Below are 19933 nucleotides of genomic sequence, written 5' to 3' on the forward strand. Positions count from 1 at the left end.
TTATATTCAAATAAATCAAATCATTGGTGGGTTTGGTGAGGGAAGACAGATGTAGTAAGCTGATATGATCAGGGCAGGCACACATATTGCCCATGAATGAATAAATGTTTTAAGCCAGATGTCTATTTGTCCAAGACAGTCATTGTTATGCCTATGCCCAAAATGCCCCATATAGCTTCATGTCACACATCTATCATACTTTATACAAACTGGATGAATGCAGGCTGTTGGTTTGTAAATGTTGTAAATAAATATGTATATATTATGCATATTATTATTATTGTTTCATTCACTTATCTTTTTGACCTGCACTGTTGGAGTTCAGATCTTAAGAATTTCACTGTACCCTGCAATTACATCTGCGACCCCTATGTATGTGACTAATAAACTCATCTAATCGAATGAAATCTATTTTAATTATTCAAATGTAACTCTTATTATGTCAATTGCAATTAGGTTAGGGCATTATTATAGCCTATACTGGCTATAATGACTGGCACAGTGAACATACTCATAACAATGATACTGTAGTAGACAGTAGACTGCAAATTGACTTTAAGAATCTATAGCATGCAGGTGGGTCTGTAAAAAAAAACTCAACAAGAAGAAGATCAAAATAGCTGCAAGTTGTGTTTATTGAATTAAATGGGGTGTAATAAAATGAGTTGTGAGTAGGGGGTGTTGTCTCCCTCCCTCTTCTGTTGGCTTTGAGAGTTTTTTTTAGAAAATGGGTTGGGGGAGGTGGCAGCAGGGTTTACCCAAACTCGTCTTCTGCACAGTTACTTTTTGCAGTTTTTTTTTGCAGGGGAAGCAAAATAGTTTTGCCAGGGTGGCTGTGATCTGCGGGAGGAGAGCCTGTTTTTTCTTAGGCTCATCTGCAGCTACAATACCTGAACAGGTGACAGAGAACAGGGCATGAAATCAGGGTCGTGTTCATTAGGGTACACAGTAGCAAAATATTTTGAAACAGAAAACAAAAACAAGCATTTGTTATTGGCAAGTTCAAGAAAGTTCCTCCCTGTTTTAGTCCGTTGTCTTCCATTTAGTGGCTAATGAATAAGACCCTGATAACTTCATCATAGTCTCCCGTCCTTACATTACAATAGTGTGCTGAAGACAGATGCACATGCTGACTGACAGAAATGAGGACTTACTATCATTGCCAAGAGGAGACACCTTGTTCTTCTTCTGGTCCTTGTTATTTCCTCGCTTCTTCTTTCCTGACTTCCTCACTTCTTTCTTCATAGCCTCTTCCTTCTCTTTCTTCTTAGTAGAGAGAGAAACAGAAATGAGTCGATGCCTCACAATCAAACAGCCCAAATAACTAAACGATCTACTGGTTCTTGGCTGTCTCACCTGTGTGGAGGTGATGTCCTTGAGGTCTGTGGAGAGGACGCTGCTGATGGGCTTGGTGCTTTCAGAAAGGTAGCTAATTACCTGGGACTTCTCAGAGATGGCTGAGCTTACACTGGTCTTTTCCAAACCAGTGCTGTCATCAGCCATCTCCTCTAGGTCCTCTTCTAGGGTTTCCCTCCAAGCCAGGAGCTCCTCGGTGAGGGTGACGTCACTCCTTGAGGAGGTTGAGGAGTGTGATCTCCCACTAGCACGTCTCCTCCTGGCTCCAAAATGGCCGTCGGAACTCCAGTTCTCGGAATAGTCATCTATGACTTGTGTGATGGTGTCCGCCATGCACCCGATGGCTCCCTCGCTACCAGAGCGTGCGGCACGCAGTTGAGCCCGGTTGGAGTCCGAACGCAGGGACAATCTTTTAGCCGCAGTCTTCACGATAGCCTTCACCGCATCCTCCCCACTGAATTGGATGCTCTCCTCCAGGCCAAAGACGACAGAGATGTCAGCATTCTTCAGGGCATGCTGGACCTCCACAAAGAGATCCTTCATCAGCCTGAAGGGGTCATTGGCCCTCCTTGTCTGGGGGGACTCTGAGGCCTCCAGTCGGCACATGATGCCATGGAGAATAAACTTCAGAGTCTGGGGGCTCATGACGGTGGCACAGGGAGTGCTGCGAAGGAGGATGTCCTCCTTGCCTGGTAGGAGGGAGGGAATCTTCTCCAGGGAGTCCTGCCTGTTCTTGGTGGGCATCAGGGAGCTGTCACTCATCTCGGAGACCTCAGCTCCCCCCACCTCTTCTTCCAGGGTCTGGGAAGGAGCTGCCCGTGCTGCATGGGTGGTCGTCATCATTATCTCCCCATCAGGTGTCAAGGGACATAGGGGTTCTGAAACAGAAGACAGTCAGAATTACCACCGAACAAGCTAGTAACCACGGAAACGATTCTATTGAAGTTGTATAATCAGGAACAAACACTGTGTCACCAACACCCACCTGTTGTCTCCATTTTAGTAACTTTAGTGCCCTTCTTGATAGCTGGCAGGACACCTACAGAAAGAGGATCATAGACATTAGTTGATCCTTCCACCATATATCGTTTTAGAATTCTATCAATAAATCCAAGTATTTTGGAAGTGGAGATCAATACTCACTGTAACTGGTTGTTCGAGATAGAAGAGTTTGAGGCAGTGCCAACACACCAACTACTTGGCGGCTTAGTTTTTTCACCCCTGCCTTAGCCTCCCTAGCCCTTCTAGCCTTGATAGCCTCTCTGGCCTTCTTTTCTGCCTTTGCTATATTGGTCTCTCGGCTGGGCCTGGGGCCTTGCGGGGGCTTCGGCACAAGGTTCTGAGGCAAATAACAACAGTGGGGAAATCATATCACCATAGAAACCGCATTTTTCACCATAGGCATGATGGTACTGAGTGACATGTCACATAAGGCTTAACCTTAGAATTACAATCAGAATTCAAATCTGAATTCCAATACTATTAGTTCTAACTGGTAGGTGGTCCATGTGTCGTAATGGCGTTATTATCTCGTTTTAAACTGGTTTTCAACCCGTCATATTACTAGATTGCAACCAACTGGCCTCCGTTACAACCAGACGTTTTGCAACAGAACTAAAAGCTGTTTCTTACCTTTCGAGGGCTGTCCTGGGGGCAGTCTACCAGGGCTGGCAGGCTTAGTCCATCATGGCCAGCGGAATGGACATCTGTCTGGAACACTTGCTCTCCAGCACTTGCTTGGAGGGTTCCAGCCTGGGGTATAGGAACATAAGGAAATACATTTAACTTAAGCCCTCCATTATTATGCCCACTTTTCCAACTATACATCATAACCTTAGAATTACAATCAGAATTAAAATCTGAATTCCAATACTATTAGTTCTAACTGGTAGGTGGTCCATGTGTCTTAATGGCGTTATTATCAAATTTTAAACTGGTTTTCAACCTGTCATATTACTAGATTGCAACCAACTGGCCTCCTTTACAACCAGACGTTTTGCAACAGAACTAAAAGCTGTTTCTTACCTTTCGAGGGCTGTCCTGGGGGCAGTCTACCAGGGCTGGCAGGCTTAGTCCATCACGGCCAGCGGAATGGACATCTGTCTGGATTACGTGCTCTCCAGCACTAGCTTGGAGCGTCCCAGCCTGGGGTATATGAACATAAGGAAATAGATTTAATCTTAGCCCTCAATTAATTATGCCCACTTTTCCAACTATAAATCCTATCAATCTGTTTTTACAGGATATAGGTTATACTACCAAGAAGATCGCCTCATTACATATCAAGAGAGTTAGCCCCAGAATGAACAAACGTTTTTTTATCACTTGTGAGACTTACTTTTAGAAGATTTATTCTCAACAGTTTATGATTTCTATCCATTGTGCTTTCAGTCACCCTTCAGATTGGACCTGACATTTTTTTATAAACAAATACATTTTTAAATACATTTCACTTTTTTTTTTACAACATCTTGGCCAATTTTGCTGTACTCACACAGAATTTTTCCTTTGTCCACTCAAAGTGATTTATTTGAACATGAGGATGACTGTCCTTTGCAAAGCATCAACTCAACTGAGCCAAAAGTAGCGCACTGAACGTTTTCTTGAGTTCGTTTACGTCACAGGCTTCTATTACGTCAACTACAAAAGCACAGAGCGACCACTCCGGGAAATTAATGCATTGTTTCTGATCACATACGATATCTAAAAAATGTTTACAATGTAACCCAATTCACTTTGGTTCAGTGAGGTTTTATCGTATTTTATGGATAAATGTTGCCCTCTGTTGGTCATAACTGAAATAGTCAGGAATTAAAGTCGCGCAGTCATCAGTCTGCACACTCCCACTATTGGACTTTTAACAGCTACGGTTAACGTAACATCTATTTAGTGTCAATAATATGGACCAATCAAATGATTATATTCAAATAAATCAAATCATTGGTGGGTTTGGTGAGGGAAGACAGATGTAGTAAGCTGATATGATCAGGGCAGGCACACATATTGCCCATGAATGAATAAATGTTTTAAGCCAGATGTCTATTTGTCCAAGACAGTCATTGTTATGCCTATGCCCAAAATGCCCCATATAGCTTCATGTCACACATCTATCATACTTTATACAAACTGGATGAATGCAGGCTGTTGGTTTGTAAATGTTGTAAATAAATATGTATATATTATGCATATTATTATTATTGTTTCATTCACTTATCTTTTTGACCTGCACTGTTGGAGTTCAGATCTTAAGAATTTCACTGTACCCTGCAATTACATCTGCGACCCCTATGTATGTGACTAATAAACTCATCTAATCGAATGAAATCTATTTTAATTATTCAAATGTAACTCTTATTATGTCAATTGCAATTAGGTTAGGGCATTATTATAGCCTATACTGGCTATAATGACTGGCACAGTGAACATACTCATAACAATGATACTGTAGTAGACAGTAGACTGCAAATTGACTTTAAGAATCTATAGCATGCAGGTGGGTCTGTAAAAAAAAACTCAACAAGAAGAAGATCAAAATAGCTGCAAGTTGTGTTTATTGAATTAAATGGGGTGTAATAAAATGAGTTGTGAGTAGGGGGTGTTGTCTCCCTCCCTCTTCTGTTGGCTTTGAGAGTTTTTTTTAGAAAATGGGTTGGGGGAGGTGGCAGCAGGGTTTACCCAAACTCGTCTTCTGCACAGTTACTTTTTGCAGTTTTTTTTTGCAGGGGAAGCAAAATAGTTTTGCCAGGGTGGCTGTGATCCGCGGGAGGAGAGCCTGTTTTTTCTTAGGCTCATCTGCAGCTACAATACCTGAACAGGTGACAGAGAACAGGGCATGAAATCAGGGTCGTGTTCATTAGGGTACACAGTAGCAAAATATTTTGAAACAGAAAACAAAAACAAGCATTTGTTATTGGCAAGTTCAAGAAAGTTCCTCCCTGTTTTAGTCCGTTGTCTTCCATTTAGTGGCTAATGAATAAGACCCTGATAACTTCATCATAGTCTCCCGTCCTTACATTACAATAGTGTGCTGAAGACAGATGCACATGCTGACTGACAGAAATGAGGACTTACTATCATTGCCAAGAGGAGACACCTTGTTCTTCTTCTGGTCCTTGTTATTTCCTCGCTTCTTCTTTCCTGACTTCCTCACTTCTTTCTTCATAGCCTCTTCCTTCTCTTTCTTCTTAGTAGAGAGAGAAACAGAAATGAGTCGATGCCTCACAATCAAACAGCCCAAATAACTAAACGATCTACTGGTTCTTGGCTGTCTCACCTGTGTGGAGGTGATGTCCTTGAGGTCTGTGGAGAGGACGCTGCTGATGGGCTTGGTGCTTTCAGAAAGGTAGCTAATTACCTGGGACTTCTCAGAGATGGCTGAGCTTACACTGGTCTTTTCCAAACCAGTGCTGTCATCAGCCATCTCCTCTAGGTCCTCTTCTAGGGTTTCCCTCCAAGCCAGGAGCTCCTCGGTGAGGGTGACGTCACTCCTTGAGGAGGTTGAGGAGTGTGATCTCCCACTAGCACGTCTCCTCCTGGCTCCAAAATGGCCGTCGGAACTCCAGTTCTCGGAATAGTCATCTATGACTTGTGTGATGGTGTCCGCCATGCACCCGATGGCTCCCTCGCTACCAGAGCGTGCGGCACGCAGTTGAGCCCGGTTGGAGTCCGAACGCAGGGACAATCTTTTAGCCGCAGTCTTCACGATAGCCTTCACCGCATCCTCCCCACTGAATTGGATGCTCTCCTCCAGGCCAAAGACGACAGAGATGTCAGCATTCTTCAGGGCATGCTGGACCTCCACAAAGAGATCCTTCATCAGCCTGAAGGGGTCATTGGCCCTCCTTGTCTGGGGGGACTCTGAGGCCTCCAGTCGGCACATGATGCCATGGAGAATAAACTTCAGAGTCTGGGGGCTCATGACGGTGGCACAGGGAGTGCTGCGAAGGAGGATGTCCTCCTTGCCTGGTAGGAGGGAGGGAATCTTCTCCAGGGAGTCCTGCCTGTTCTTGGTGGGCATCAGGGAGCTGTCACTCATCTCGGAGACCTCAGCTCCCCCCACCTCTTCTTCCAGGGTCTGGGAAGGAGCTGCCCGTGCTGCATGGGTGGTCGTCATCATTATCTCCCCATCAGGTGTCAAGGGACATAGGGGTTCTGAAACAGAAGACAGTCAGAATTACCACCGAACAAGCTAGTAACCACGGAAACGATTCTATTGAAGTTGTATAATCAGGAACAAACACTGTGTCACCAACACCCACCTGTTGTCTCCATTTTAGTAACTTTAGTGCCCTTCTTGATAGCTGGCAGGACACCTACAGAAAGAGGATCATAGACATTAGTTGATCCTTCCACCATATATCGTTTTAGAATTCTATCAATAAATCCAAGTATTTTGGAAGTGGAGATCAATACTCACTGTAACTGGTTGTTCGAGATAGAAGAGTTTGAGGCAGTGCCAACACACCAACTACTTGGCGGCTTAGTTTTTTCACCCCTGCCTTAGCCTCCCTAGCCCTTCTAGCCTTGATAGCCTCTCTGGCCTTCTTTTCTGCCTTTGCTATATTGGTCTCTCGGCTGGGCCTGGGGCCTTGCGGGGGCTTCGGCACAAGGTTCTGAGGCAAATAACAACAGTGGGGAAATCATATCACCATAGAAACCGCATTTTTCACCATAGGCATGATGGTACTGAGTGACATGTCACATAAGGCTTAACCTTAGAATTACAATCAGAATTCAAATCTGAATTCCAATACTATTAGTTCTAACTGGTAGGTGGTCCATGTGTCGTAATGGCGTTATTATCTCGTTTTAAACTGGTTTTCAACCCGTCATATTACTAGATTGCAACCAACTGGCCTCCGTTACAACCAGACGTTTTGCAACAGAACTAAAAGCTGTTTCTTACCTTTCGAGGGCTGTCCTGGGGGCAGTCTACCAGGGCTGGCAGGCTTAGTCCATCATGGCCAGCGGAATGGACATCTGTCTGGAACACTTGCTCTCCAGCACTTGCTTGGAGGGTTCCAGCCTGGGGTATAGGAACATAAGGAAATACATTTAACTTAAGCCCTCCATTATTATGCCCACTTTTCCAACTATAAATCATAACCTTAGAATTACAATCAGAATTAAAATCTGAATTCCAATACTATTAGTTCTAACTGGTAGGTGGTCCATGTGTCTTAATGGCGTTATTATCAAATTTTAAACTGGTTTTCAACCTGTCATATTACTAGATTGCAACCAACTGGCCTCCGTTACAACCAGACGTTTTGCAACAGAACTAAAAGCTGTTTCTTACCTTTCGAGGCCTGTCCTGGGGGCAGTCTACCAGGGCTGGCAGGCTTAGTCCATCATGGCCAGCGGAATGGACATCTGTCTGGAACACTTGCTCTCCAGCACTAGCTTGGAGGGTCCCAGCCTGGGGTATAGGAACATAAGGAAATACATTTAACTTAAGCCCTCCATTATTATGCCCACTTTTCCAACTATACATCATAACCTTAGAATTACAATCAGAATTAAAATCTGAATTCCAATACTATTAGTTCTAACTGGTAGGTGGTCCATGTGTCGTAATGGCGTTATTATCTCGTTTTAAACTGGTTTTCAACCCGTCATATTACTAGATTGCAACCAACTGGCCTCCGTTACAACCAGACGTTTTGCAACAGAACTAAAAGCTGTTTCTTACCTTTCGAGGGCTGTCCTGGGGGCAGTCTACCAGGGCTGGCAGGCTTAGTCCATCATGGCCAGCGGAATGGACATCTGTCTGGAACACTTGCTCTCCAGCACTTGCTTGGAGGGTTCCAGCCTGGGGTATAGGAACATAAGGAAATACATTTAACTTAAGCCCTCCATTATTATGCCCACTTTTCCAACTATAAATCATAACCTTAGAATTACAATCAGAATTAAAATCTGAATTCCAATACTATTAGTTCTAACTGGTAGGTGGTCCATGTGTCTTAATGGTGTTATTATCTCGTTTTAAACTGGTTTTCAACCCGTCATATTACTAGATTGCAACCAACTGGTCTCCGTTACAACCAGACGTTTTGCAACAGAACTAAAAGCTGTTTCTTACCTTTCGAGGCCTGTCCTGGGGGCAGTCTACCAGGGCTGGCAGGCTTAGTCCATCATGGCCAGCGGAATGGACATCTGTCTGGAACACTTGCTCTCCAGCACTAGCTTGGAGGGTCCCAGCCTGGGGTATAGGAACATAAGGAAATACATTTAACTTAAGCCCTCCATTATTATGCCCACTTTTCCAACTATAAATCATAACCTTAGAATTACAATCAGAATTAAAATCTGAATTCCAATACTATTAGTTCTAACTGGTAGGTGGTCCATGTGTCGTAATGGCGTTATTATCTCGTTTTAAACTGGTTTTCAACCCGTCATATTACTAGATTGCAACCAACTGGCCTCCGTTACAACCAGACGTTTTGCAACAGAACTAAAAGCTGTTTCTTACCTTTCGAGGGCTGTCCTGGGGGCAGTCTACCAGGGCTGGCAGGCTTAGTCCATCATGGCCAGCGGAATGGACATCTGTCTGGAACACTTGCTCTCCAGCACTAGCTTGGAGGGTCCCAGCCTGGGGTATAGGAACATAAGGAAATACATTTAACTTAAGCCCTCCATTATTATGCCCACTTTTCCAACTATACATCATAACCTTAGAATTACAATCTGAATTACAATCTGAATTCCAATACTATTAGTTCTAACTGGTAGGTGGTCCATGTGTCGTAATGGCGTTATTATCTCGTTTTAAACTGGTTTTCAACCCGTCATATTACTAGATTGCAACCAACTGGCCTCCTTTACAACCAGACGTTTTGCAACAGAACTAAAAGCTGTTTCTTACCTTTCGAGGGCTGTCCTGGGGGCAGTCTACCAGGGCTGGCAGGCTTAGTCCATCACGGCCAGCGGAATGGACATCTGTCTGGATTACGTGCTCTCCAGCACTAGCTTGGAGCGTCCCAGCCTGGGGTATATGAACATAAGGAAATAGATTTAATCTTAGCCCTCAATTAATTATGCCCACTTTTCCAACTATAAATCCTATCAATCTGTTTTTACAGCATATAGGTTATACTACCAAGAAGATAGCCTCATTACATATCAAGAGAGTTAGCCCCAGAATGAACAAACATTTTTTTTAATCACTTGTGAGACTTACTTTTAGAAGATTTATTCTCAACAGTTTATGATTTCTATCCATTGTGCTTTCAGTCACCCTTCAGATTGGACCTGACATTTTTTTTATAAACAAATACATTTTAAAATACATTTCACTTTTTTTTTTACAACATCTTGGCCAATTTTGCTGTACTCACACAGAATTTTTCCTTTGTCCACTCAAAGTGATTTATTTGAACATGGGGATGACTGTCCTTTGCAAAGCATCAACTCAACTGAGCCAAAAGTAGCGCACTGAACGTTTTCTTGAGTTCGTTTACGTCACAGGCTTCTATTACGTCAACTACAAAAGCACAGAGCGACCACTCCGGGAAATTAATGCATTGTTTCTGATCACATACGATATCTAAAAAATGTTTACAATGTAACCCAATTCACTTTGGTTCAGTGAGGTTTTATCGTATTTTATGGATAAATGTTGCCCTCTGTTGGTCATAACTGAAATAGTCAGGAATTAAAGTCGCGCAGTCATCAGTCTGCACACTCCCACTATTGGACTTTTAACAGCTACGGTTAACGTAACATCTATTTAGTGTCAATAATATGGACCAATCAAATGATTATATTCAAATAAATCAAATCATTGGTGGGTTTGGTGAGGGAAGACAGATGTAGTAAGCTGATATGATCAGGGCAGGCACACATATTGCCCATGAATGAATAAATGTTTTAAGCCAGATGTCTATTTGTCCAAGACAGTCATTGTTATGCCTATGCCCAAAATGCCCCATATAGCTTCATGTCACACATCTATCATACTTTATACAAACTGGATGAATGCAGGCTGTTGGTTTGTAAATGTTGTAAATAAATATGTATATATTATGCATATTATTATTATTGTTTCATTCACTTATCTTTTTGACCTGCACTGTTGGAGTTCAGATCTTAAGAATTTCACTGTACCCTGCAATTACATCTGCGACCCCTATGTATGTGACTAATAAACTCATCTAATCGAATGAAATCTATTTTAATTATTCAAATGTAACTCTTATTATGTCAATTGCAATTAGGTTAGGGCATTATTATAGCCTATACTGGCTATAATGACTGGCACAGTGAACATACTCATAACAATGATACTGTAGTAGACAGTAGACTGCAAATTGACTTTAAGAATCTATAGCATGCAGGTGGGTCTGTAAAAAAAAACTCAACAAGAAGAAGATCAAAATAGCTGCAAGTTGTGTTTATTGAATTAAATGGGGTGTAATAAAATGAGTTGTGAGTAGGGGGTGTTGTCTCCCTCCCTCTTCTGTTGGCTTTGAGAGTTTTTTTTAGAAAATGGGTTGGGGGAGGTGGCAGCAGGGTTTACCCAAACTCGTCTTCTGCACAGTTACTTTTTGCAGTTTTTTTTTGCAGGGGAAGCAAAATAGTTTTGCCAGGGTGGCTGTGATCCGCGGGAGGAGAGCCTGTTTTTTCTTAGGCTCATCTGCAGCTACAATACCTGAACAGGTGACAGAGAACAGGGCATGAAATCAGGGTCGTGTTCATTAGGGTACACAGTAGCAAAATATTTTGAAACAGAAAACAAAAACAAGCATTTGTTATTGGCAAGTTCAAGAAAGTTCCTCCCTGTTTTAGTCCGTTGTCTTCCATTTAGTGGCTAATGAATAAGACCCTGATAACTTCATCATAGTCTCCCGTCCTTACATTACAATAGTGTGCTGAAGACAGATGCACATGCTGACTGACAGAAATGAGGACTTACTATCATTGCCAAGAGGAGACACCTTGTTCTTCTTCTGGTCCTTGTTATTTCCTCGCTTCTTCTTTCCTGACTTCCTCACTTCTTTCTTCATAGCCTCTTCCTTCTCTTTCTTCTTAGTAGAGAGAGAAACAGAAATGAGTCGATGCCTCACAATCAAACAGCCCAAATAACTAAACGATCTACTGGTTCTTGGCTGTCTCACCTGTGTGGAGGTGATGTCCTTGAGGTCTGTGGAGAGGACGCTGCTGATGGGCTTGGTGCTTTCAGAAAGGTAGCTAATTACCTGGGACTTCTCAGAGATGGCTGAGCTTACACTGGTCTTTTCCAAACCAGTGCTGTCATCAGCCATCTCCTCTAGGTCCTCTTCTAGGGTTTCCCTCCAAGCCAGGAGCTCCTCGGTGAGGGTGACGTCACTCCTTGAGGAGGTTGAGGAGTGTGATCTCCCACTAGCACGTCTCCTCCTGGCTCCAAAATGGCCGTCGGAACTCCAGTTCTCGGAATAGTCATCTATGACTTGTGTGATGGTGTCCGCCATGCACCCGATGGCTCCCTCGCTACCAGAGCGTGCGGCACGCAGTTGAGCCCGGTTGGAGTCCGAACGCAGGGACAATCTTTTAGCCGCAGTCTTCACGATAGCCTTCACCGCATCCTCCCCACTGAATTGGATGCTCTCCTCCAGGCCAAAGACGACAGAGATGTCAGCATTCTTCAGGGCATGCTGGACCTCCACAAAGAGATCCTTCATCAGCCTGAAGGGGTCATTGGCCCTCCTTGTCTGGGGGGACTCTGAGGCCTCCAGTCGGCACATGATGCCATGGAGAATAAACTTCAGAGTCTGGGGGCTCATGACGGTGGCACAGGGAGTGCTGCGAAGGAGGATGTCCTCCTTGCCTGGTAGGAGGGAGGGAATCTTCTCCAGGGAGTCCTGCCTGTTCTTGGTGGGCATCAGGGAGCTGTCACTCATCTCGGAGACCTCAGCTCCCCCCACCTCTTCTTCCAGGGTCTGGGAAGGAGCTGCCCGTGCTGCATGGGTGGTAGTCATCATTATCTCCCCATCAGGTGTCAAGGGACATAGGGGTTCTGAAACAGAAGACAGTCAGAATTACCACCGAACAAGCTAGTAACCACGGAAACGATTCTATTGAAGTTGTATAATCAGGAACAAACACTGTGTCACCAACACCCACCTGTTGTCTCCATTTTAGTAACTTTAGTGCCCTTCTTGATAGCTGGCAGGACACCTACAGAAAGAGGATCATAGACATTAGTTGATCCTTCCACCATATATCGTTTTAGAATTCTATCAATAAATCCAAGTATTTTGGAAGTGGAGATCAATACTCACTGTAACTGGTTGTTCGAGATAGAAGAGTTTGAGGCAGTGCCAACACACCAACTACTTGGCGGCTTAGTTTTTTCACCCCTGCCTTAGCCTCCCTAGCCCTTCTAGCCTTGATAGCCTCTCTGGCCTTCTTTTCTGCCTTTGCTATATTGGTCTCTCGGCTGGGCCTGGGGCCTTGCGGGGGCTTCGGCACAAGGTTCTGAGGCAAATAACAACAGTGGGGAAATCATATCACCATAGAAACCGCATTTCTCACCATAGGCATGATGGTACTGAGTGACATGTCACATAAGGCTTAACCTTAGAATTACAATCAGAATTCAAATCTGAATTCCAATACTATTAGTTCTAACTGGTAGGTGGTCCATGTGTCGTAATGGCGTTATTATCTCGTTTTAAACTGGTTTTCAACCCGTCATATTACTAGATTGCAACCAACTGGCCTCCGTTACAACCAGACGTTTTGCAACAGAACTAAAAGCTGTTTCTTACCTTTCGAGGGCTGTCCTGGGGGCAGTCTACCAGGGCTGGCAGGCTTAGTCCATCATGGCCAGCGGAATGGACATCTGTCTGGAACACTTGCTCTCCAGCACTTGCTTGGAGGGTTCCAGCCTGGGGTATAGGAACATAAGGAAATACATTTAACTTAAGCCCTCCATTATTATGCCCACTTTTCCAACTATAAATCATAACCTTAGAATTACAATCAGAATTAAAATCTGAATTCCAATACTATTAGTTCTAACTGGTAGGTGGTCCATGTGTCTTAATGGCGTTATTATCAAATTTTAAACTGGTTTTCAACCTGTCATATTACTAGATTGCAACCAACTGGCCTCCGTTACAACCAGACGTTTTGCAACAGAACTAAAAGCTGTTTCTTACCTTTCGAGGCCTGTCCTGGGGGCAGTCTACCAGGGCTGGCAGGCTTAGTCCATCATGGCCAGCGGAATGGACATCTGTCTGGAACACTTGCTCTCCAGCACTAGCTTGGAGGGTCCCAGCCTGGGGTATAGGAACATAAGGAAATACATTTAACTTAAGCCCTCCATTATTATGCCCACTTTTCCAACTATACATCATAACCTTAGAATTACAATCAGAATTAAAATCTGAATTCCAATACTATTAGTTCTAACTGGTAGGTGGTCCATGTGTCGTAATGGCGTTATTATCTCGTTTTAAACTGGTTTTCAACCCGTCATATTACTAGATTGCAACCAACTGGCCTCCGTTACAACCAGACGTTTTGCAACAGAACTAAAAGCTGTTTCTTACCTTTCGAGGGCTGTCCTGGGGGCAGTCTACCAGGGCTGGCAGGCTTAGTCCATCATGGCCAGCGGAATGGACATCTGTCTGGAACACTTGCTCTCCAGCACTTGCTTGGAGGGTTCCAGCCTGGGGTATAGGAACATAAGGAAATACATTTAACTTAAGCCCTCCATTATTATGCCCACTTTTCCAACTATAAATCATAACCTTAGAATTACAATCAGAATTAAAATCTGAATTCCAATACTATTAGTTCTAACTGGTAGGTGGTCCATGTGTCTTAATGGTGTTATTATCTCGTTTTAAACTGGTTTTCAACCCGTCATATTACTAGATTGCAACCAACTGGTCTCCGTTACAACCAGACGTTTTGCAACAGAACTAAAAGCTGTTTCTTACCTTTCGAGGCCTGTCCTGGGGGCAGTCTACCAGGGCTGGCAGGCTTAGTCCATCATGGCCAGCGGAATGGACATCTGTCTGGAACACTTGCTCTCCAGCACTAGCTTGGAGGGTCCCAGCCTGGGGTATAGGAACATAAGGAAATACATTTAACTTAAGCCCTCCATTATTATGCCCACTTTTCCAACTATACATCATAACCTTAGAATTACAATCAGAATTAAAATCTGAATTCCAATACTATTAGTTCTAACTGGTAGGTGGTCCATGTGTCGTAATGGCGTTATTATCTCGTTTTAAACTGGTTTTCAACCCGTCATATTACTAGATTGCAACCAACTGGCCTCCGTTACAACCAGACGTTTTGCAACAGAACTAAAAGCTGTTTCTTACCTTTCGAGGGCTGTCCTGGGGGCAGTCTACCAGGGCTGGCAGGCTTAGTCCATCATGGCCAGCGGAATGGACATCTGTCTGGAACACTTGCTCTCCAGCACTAGCTTGGAGGGTCCCAGCCTGGGGTATAGGAACATAAGGAAATACATTTAACTTAAGCCCTCCATTATTATGCCCACTTTTCCAACTATACATCATAACCTTAGAATTACAATCTGAATTACAATCTGAATTCCAATACTATTAGTTCTAACTGGTAGGTGGTCCATGTGTCGTAATGGCGTTATTATCTCGTTTTAAACTGGTTTTCAACCCGTCATATTACTAGATTGCAACCAACTGGCCTCCTTTACAACCAGACGTTTTGCAACAGAACTAAAAGCTGTTTCTTACCTTTCGAGGGCTGTCCTGGGGGCAGTCTACCAGGGCTGGCAGGCTTAGTCCATCACGGCCAGCGGAATGGACATCTGTCTGGATTACGTGCTCTCCAGCACTAGCTTGGAGCGTCCCAGCCTGGGGTATATGAACATAAGGAAATAGATTTAATCTTAGCCCTCAATTAATTATGCCCACTTTTCCAACTATAAATCCTATCAATCTGTTTTTACAGCATATAGGTTATACTACCAAGAAGATAGCCTCATTACATATCAAGAGAGTTAGCCCCAGAATGAACAAACATTTTTTTTAATCACTTGTGAGACTTACTTTTAGAAGATTTATTCTCAACAGTTTATGATTTCTATCCATTGTGCTTTCAGTCACCCTTCAGATTGGACCTGACATTTTTTTTATAAACAAATACATTTTAAAATACATTTCACTTTTTTTTTTACAACATCTTGGCCAATTTTGCTGTACTCACACAGAATTTTTCCTTTGTCCACTCAAAGTGATTTATTTGAACATGGGGATGACTGTCCTTTGCAAAGCATCAACTCAACTGAGCCAAAAGTAGCGCACTGAACGTTTTCTTGAGTTCGTTTACGTCACAGGCTTCTATTACGTCAACTACAAAAGCACAGAGCGACCACTCCGGGAAATTAATGCATTGTTTCTGATCACATTCGATATCTAAAAAATGTTTACAATGTAACCCAATTCACTTTGGTTCAGTGAGGTTTTGTCGTATTTTATGGATAAATGTTGCCCTCTGTTGGTCATAACTGAAATAGTCCGAAATTAAAGTCGCGCCGTCATCAGTCTGCACACTCCCACTATTGGACTTTTAACAGCTACGGTTAACGTAACATCTATTTAGTGTCAATAATATGGACCAATCAAATGATTATAGTCAAATAAATCAAATCATTGGTGGGTTTGGTGAGGGAAGACAGATGTAGTAAGCTGATATGATCAGGGCAGGCACACATATTGCCCATGAATGAATAAATGTTTTAAGCCAGATGTCTATTTGTCCAAGACAGTCATTGTTATGCCTATGCCCAAAATGCCCCATATAGCTTCATGTCACACATCTATCATACTTTATACAAACTGGATGAATGCAGGCTGTTGGTTTGTAAATGTTGTAAATAAATATGTATATATTATGCATATTATTATTATTGTTATTATTGTTTCATTCACTTATCTTTTTGACCTGCACTGTTGGAGTTCAGATCTTAAGAATCTCACTGTACCCTGCAATTACATCTGCGACCCCTATGTATGTGACTAATAAACTCATCTAATCGAATGAAATCTATTTTAATTATTCAAATGTAACTCTTATTATGTCAATTGCAATTAGGTTAGGGCATTATTATAGCCTATACTGGCTATAATGACTGGCACAGTGAACATACTCATAACAATGATACTGTAGTAGACAGTAGACTGCAAATTGACTTTAAGAATCTATAGCATGCAGGTAGGTCTGTAAAAAAAAACTCAACAAGAAGAAGATCAAAATAGCTGCAAGTTGTGTTTATTGAATTAAATGGGGTGTAATAAAATGAGTTGTGAGTAGGGGGTGTTGTCTCCCTCCCTCTTCTGTTGGCTTTGAGAGTTTTTTTTAGAAAATGGGTTGGGGGAGGTGGCAGCAGGGTTTACCCAAACTCGTCTTCTGCACAGTTACTTTTTGCAGTTTTTTTTGCAGGGGAAGCAAAATAGTTTTGCCAGTGATCCGCGGGAGGAGAGCCTGTTTTTTCTTAGGCTCATCTGCAGCGACAATACCTGAACAGGTGACAGAGAACAGGGCATGAAATCAGGGTCGTGTTCATTAGGGTACACAGTAGCAAAATATTTTGAAACGGAAAACAAAAACAAGCATTTGTTATTGGCAAGTTCAAGAAAGTTCCTCCCTGTTTTAGTCCGTTGTCTTCCATTTAGTGGCTAATGAATAAGACCCTGATAACTTCATCATAGTCTCCCGTCCTTACATTACAATAGTGTGCTGAAGACAGATGCACATGCTGACTGACAGAAATGAGGACTTACTATCATTGCCAAGAGGAGACACCTTGTTCTTCTTCTGGTCCTTGTTATTTCCTCGCTTCTTCTTTCCTGACTTCCTCACTTCTTTCTTCATAGCCTCTTCCTTCTCTTTCTTCTTAGTAGAGAGAGAAACAGAAATGAGTTGATGCCTCACAATCAAACAGCCCAAATAACTAAACGATCTACTGGTTCTTGGCTGTCTCACCTGTGTGGAGGTGATGTCCTTGAGGTCTGTGGAGAGGGCGCTGCTGATGGGCTTGGTGCTTTCAGCAAGGTAGCTAATTACCTGGGACTTCTCAGTGATGGCTGAGCTTACACTGGTCTTTTCCAAACCAGTGCTGTCATCAGCCATCTCCTCTAGGTCCTCTTCTAGGGTTTCCCTCCAAGCCAGGAGCTCCTCGGTGAGGGTGACGTCACTCCTTGAGGAGGTTGAGGAGTGTGATCTCCCACTAGCACGGCTCCTCCTGGCTCCAAAATGGCCGTCGGAACTCCAGTTCTCTGAATAGTCATCTATGACTTGTGTGATGGTGTCCGCCATGCACCCGATGGCTCCCTCGCTACCAGAGCGTGCGGCACGCAGTTGGGCCCGGTTGGAGTCCGAACGCAGAGACAATCTTTTAGCCGCAGTCTTCACGATGGCCTTCACCGCATCCTCCCCACTGAATTGGATGCTCTCCTCCAGGCCAAAGACGACAGAGATGTCAGCATTCTTCAGGGCATGCTGGACCTCCACAAAGAGATCCTTCATCAGCCTGAAGGGGTCATTGGCCCTCCTTGTCTGGGGGGAGTCTGAGGCCTCCAGTCGGCACATGATGCCATGGAGAATAAACTTCAGAGTCTGGGGGCTCATGACCGTGGCACAGGGAGTGCTGCGAAGGAGGATGTCCTCCTTGCCTGGTAGGAGGCAGGGAATCTTCTCCAGGGAGTCCTGCCTGTTCTTGGTGGGCATCAGGGAGCTGTCACTCATCTCGGAGACCTCAGCTCCCCCCACCTCTTCTTCCAGGGTCTGGGAAGGAGCTGCCCGTGCTGCATGGGTGGTCGTCATCATTATCTCCCCATCAGGTGTCAAGGGACATAGGAGTTCTGAAACAGAAGACAGTCAGAATTACCACCGAACAAGCTAGTAACCACGGAAACGATTCTATTGAAGTTGTATAATCAGGAACAAACACTGTGTCACCAACACCCACCTGTTGTCTCCATTTTAGTAACTTTAGTGCCCTTCTTGATAGCTGGCAGGACACCTACAGAAAGAGGATCATAGACATTAGTTGATCCTTCCACCATATATCGTTTTAGAATTCTATCAATAAATCCAAGTATTTTGGAAGTGGAGATCAATACTCACTGTAACTGGTTGTTCGAGATAGAAGAGTTTGAGGCAGTGCCAACACACCAACTACTTGGCGGCTTAGTTTTTTCACCCCTGCCTTAGCCTCCCTAGCCCTTCTAGCCTTGATAGCCTCTCTGGCCTTCTTTTCTGCCTTTGCTATATTGGTCTCTCGGCTGGGCCTGGGGCCTTGCGGGGGCTTCGGCACAAGGTTCTGAGGCAAATAACAACAGTGGGGAAATCATATCACCATAGAAACCGCATTTTTCACCATAGGCATGATGGTACTGAGTGACATGTCACATAAGGCTTAACCTTAGAATTACAATCAGAATTAAAATCTGAATTCCAATACTATTAGTTCTAACTGGTAGGTGGTCCATGTGTCTTAATGGCGTTATTATCTCGTTTTAAACTGGTTTTCAACCCGTCATATTACTAGATTGCAACCAACTGGTCTCCGTTACAACCAGACGTTTTGCAACAGAACTAAAAGCTGTTTCTTACCTTTCGAGGCCTGTCCTGGGGGCAGTCTACCAGGGCTGGCAGGCTTAGTCCATCATGGCCAGCGGAATGGACATCTGTCTGGAACACTTGCTCTCCAGCACTAGCTTGGAGGGTCCCAGCCTGGGGTATAGGAACATAAGGAAATACATTTAACTTAAGCCCTCCATTATTATGCCCACTTTTCCAACTATACATCATAACCTTAGAATTACAATCAGAATTAAAATCTGAATTCCAATACTATTAGTTCTAACTGGTAGGTGGTCCATGTGTCGTAATGGCGTTATTATCTCGTTTTAAACTGGTTTTCAACCCGTCATATTACTAGATTGCAACCAACTGGCCTCCTTTACAACCAGACGTTTTGCAACAGAACTAAAAGCTGTTTCTTACCTTTCGAGGGCTGTCCTGGGGGCAGTCTACCAGGGCTGGCAGGCTTAGTCCATCATGGCCAGCGGAATGGACATCTGTCTGAATTACGTGCTCTCCAGCACTAGCTTGGAGCGTCCCAGCCTGGGGTATATGAACATAAGGAAATACATTTAATCTTAGCCCTCAATTAATTATGCCCACTTTTCCAACTATAAATCATATCAATCTGTTTTTACAGCATATAGGTTATACTACCAAGAAGATAGCCTCATTACATATCAAGAGAGTTAGCCCCAGAATGAACAAACGTTTTTTTTATCACTTGTGAGACTTACTTTTAGAAGATTTATTCTCAACAGTTTATGATTTCTATCCATTGTGCTTTCAGTCACCCTTCAGATTGGACCTGACATTTTTTTTATAAACAAATACATTTTAAAATACATTTCACTTTTTTTTTTACAACATCTTGGCCAATTTTGCTGTACTCACACAGAATTTTTCCTTTGTCCACTCAAAGTGATTTATTTGAACATGAGGATGACTGTCCTTTGCAAAGCATCAACTCAACTGAGCCAAAAGTAGCGCACTGAACGTTTTCTTG

At 43.4% G+C, this 19933-nt stretch overlaps 4 protein-coding genes across 5 annotated transcripts; all 4 read right to left on the bottom strand.

Moving 5' to 3' along the window:
- Positions 1-617: 617 nt before the first annotated feature.
- Positions 618-3736, bottom strand: LOC139542386 (uncharacterized). Its single transcript, XM_071347770.1, has 8 exons — positions 3695-3736; positions 3382-3501; positions 2989-3108; positions 2500-2695; positions 2342-2395; positions 1357-2234; positions 1155-1266; positions 618-890 (listed from the first exon to the last, which is right to left on the bottom strand). The coding sequence occupies exons 1-8, from the start codon at positions 3734-3736 to the stop codon at positions 721-723; spliced, it is 1692 nt and encodes a 563-aa protein (XP_071203871.1). The 3' UTR covers positions 618-720.
- A 1154-nt stretch (positions 3737-4890) lies between these two features.
- LOC139542391 (uncharacterized) lies at positions 4891-9583 on the bottom strand. The gene is made up of 12 exons (XM_071347784.1): positions 9542-9583; positions 9227-9346; positions 8834-8953; positions 8441-8560; positions 8048-8167; positions 7655-7774; positions 7262-7381; positions 6773-6968; positions 6615-6668; positions 5630-6507; positions 5428-5539; positions 4891-5163 (listed from the first exon to the last, which is right to left on the bottom strand). The coding sequence occupies exons 1-12, from the start codon at positions 9581-9583 to the stop codon at positions 4994-4996; spliced, it is 2172 nt and encodes a 723-aa protein (XP_071203885.1). The 3' UTR covers positions 4891-4993.
- Positions 9584-10738: 1155 nt separating this feature from the next.
- LOC139568479 (uncharacterized) lies at positions 10739-12418 on the bottom strand. Of its 2 annotated transcripts, none has more exons than XM_071390322.1 (3): positions 11478-12418; positions 11276-11384; positions 10739-11011 (listed from the first exon to the last, which is right to left on the bottom strand). In XM_071390322.1, the coding sequence occupies exons 1-3, from the start codon at positions 12318-12320 to the stop codon at positions 10842-10844; spliced, it is 1122 nt and encodes a 373-aa protein (XP_071246423.1). In that variant the 5' UTR covers positions 12321-12418; the 3' UTR covers positions 10739-10841. The 2 variants fall into 2 exon arrangements, with proteins under 2 accessions (XP_071246423.1, XP_071246421.1); XM_071390320.1 differs by having other exon boundaries at positions 11276-11387.
- A 4177-nt stretch (positions 12419-16595) lies between these two features.
- On the bottom strand, positions 16596-19706 carry LOC139542398 (uncharacterized). The gene is made up of 8 exons (XM_071347798.1): positions 19665-19706; positions 19351-19470; positions 18958-19077; positions 18469-18664; positions 18311-18364; positions 17326-18203; positions 17124-17232; positions 16596-16859 (listed from the first exon to the last, which is right to left on the bottom strand). Exons 1-8 carry the CDS (start codon positions 19704-19706, stop codon positions 16699-16701), a joined length of 1680 nt encoding a protein of 559 aa, XP_071203899.1. The 3' UTR covers positions 16596-16698.
- Positions 19707-19933: the final 227 nt, after the last annotated feature.

This window comes from Salvelinus alpinus, chromosome 2 (genome assembly GCF_045679555.1).
Source record: "Salvelinus alpinus chromosome 2, SLU_Salpinus.1, whole genome shotgun sequence".
NCBI lineage: Eukaryota > Metazoa > Chordata > Actinopteri > Salmoniformes > Salmonidae > Salvelinus > Salvelinus alpinus.

What these genes read in the sequence shown, in the direction of transcription:
- LOC139568479 (XM_071390320.1), bottom strand. Translation starts at nt 12,320, where the DNA reads ATGATGACTACCACCCATGCAGCACGGGCAGCTCCTTCCCAGACCCTG. An exon ending in AGGACATCACCTCCACACAG is followed by an intron (nt 11,388 to 11,477) that starts GTGAGACAGCCA and finishes CTCTCTACTAAG; the next exon opens with AAGAAAGAGAAGGAAGAGGC. An exon ending in GTCTCCTCTTGGCAATGATA is followed by an intron (nt 11,012 to 11,275) that starts GTAAGTCCTCAT and finishes TCACCTGTTCAG; the next exon opens with GTATTGTAGCTGCAGATGAG.
- LOC139542398 (XM_071347798.1), bottom strand. Translation starts at nt 19,706, where the DNA reads ATGGATAGAAATCATAAACTGTTGAGAATAAATCTTCTAAAA. An exon ending in AGGACATCACCTCCACACAG is followed by an intron (nt 17,233 to 17,325) that starts GTGAGACAGCCA and finishes TCTACTAAGAAG; the next exon opens with AAAGAGAAGGAAGAGGCTAT. An exon ending in GTCTCCTCTTGGCAATGATA is followed by an intron (nt 16,860 to 17,123) that starts GTAAGTCCTCAT and finishes TCACCTGTTCAG; the next exon opens with GTATTGTCGCTGCAGATGAG.
- LOC139542391 (XM_071347784.1), bottom strand. Translation starts at nt 9,583, where the DNA reads ATGGATAGAAATCATAAACTGTTGAGAATAAATCTTCTAAAA. An exon ending in CCCAGGACAGCCCTCGAAAG is followed by an intron (nt 6,969 to 7,261) that starts GTAAGAAACAGC and finishes TATTTGCCTCAG; the next exon opens with AACCTTGTGCCGAAGCCCCC. An exon ending in AGGACATCACCTCCACACAG is followed by an intron (nt 5,540 to 5,629) that starts GTGAGACAGCCA and finishes CTCTCTACTAAG; the next exon opens with AAGAAAGAGAAGGAAGAGGC.
- LOC139542386 (XM_071347770.1), bottom strand. Translation starts at nt 3,736, where the DNA reads ATGGATAGAAATCATAAACTGTTGAGAATAAATCTTCTAAAA. An exon ending in AGGACATCACCTCCACACAG is followed by an intron (nt 1,267 to 1,356) that starts GTGAGACAGCCA and finishes CTCTCTACTAAG; the next exon opens with AAGAAAGAGAAGGAAGAGGC. An exon ending in GTCTCCTCTTGGCAATGATA is followed by an intron (nt 891 to 1,154) that starts GTAAGTCCTCAT and finishes TCACCTGTTCAG; the next exon opens with GTATTGTAGCTGCAGATGAG.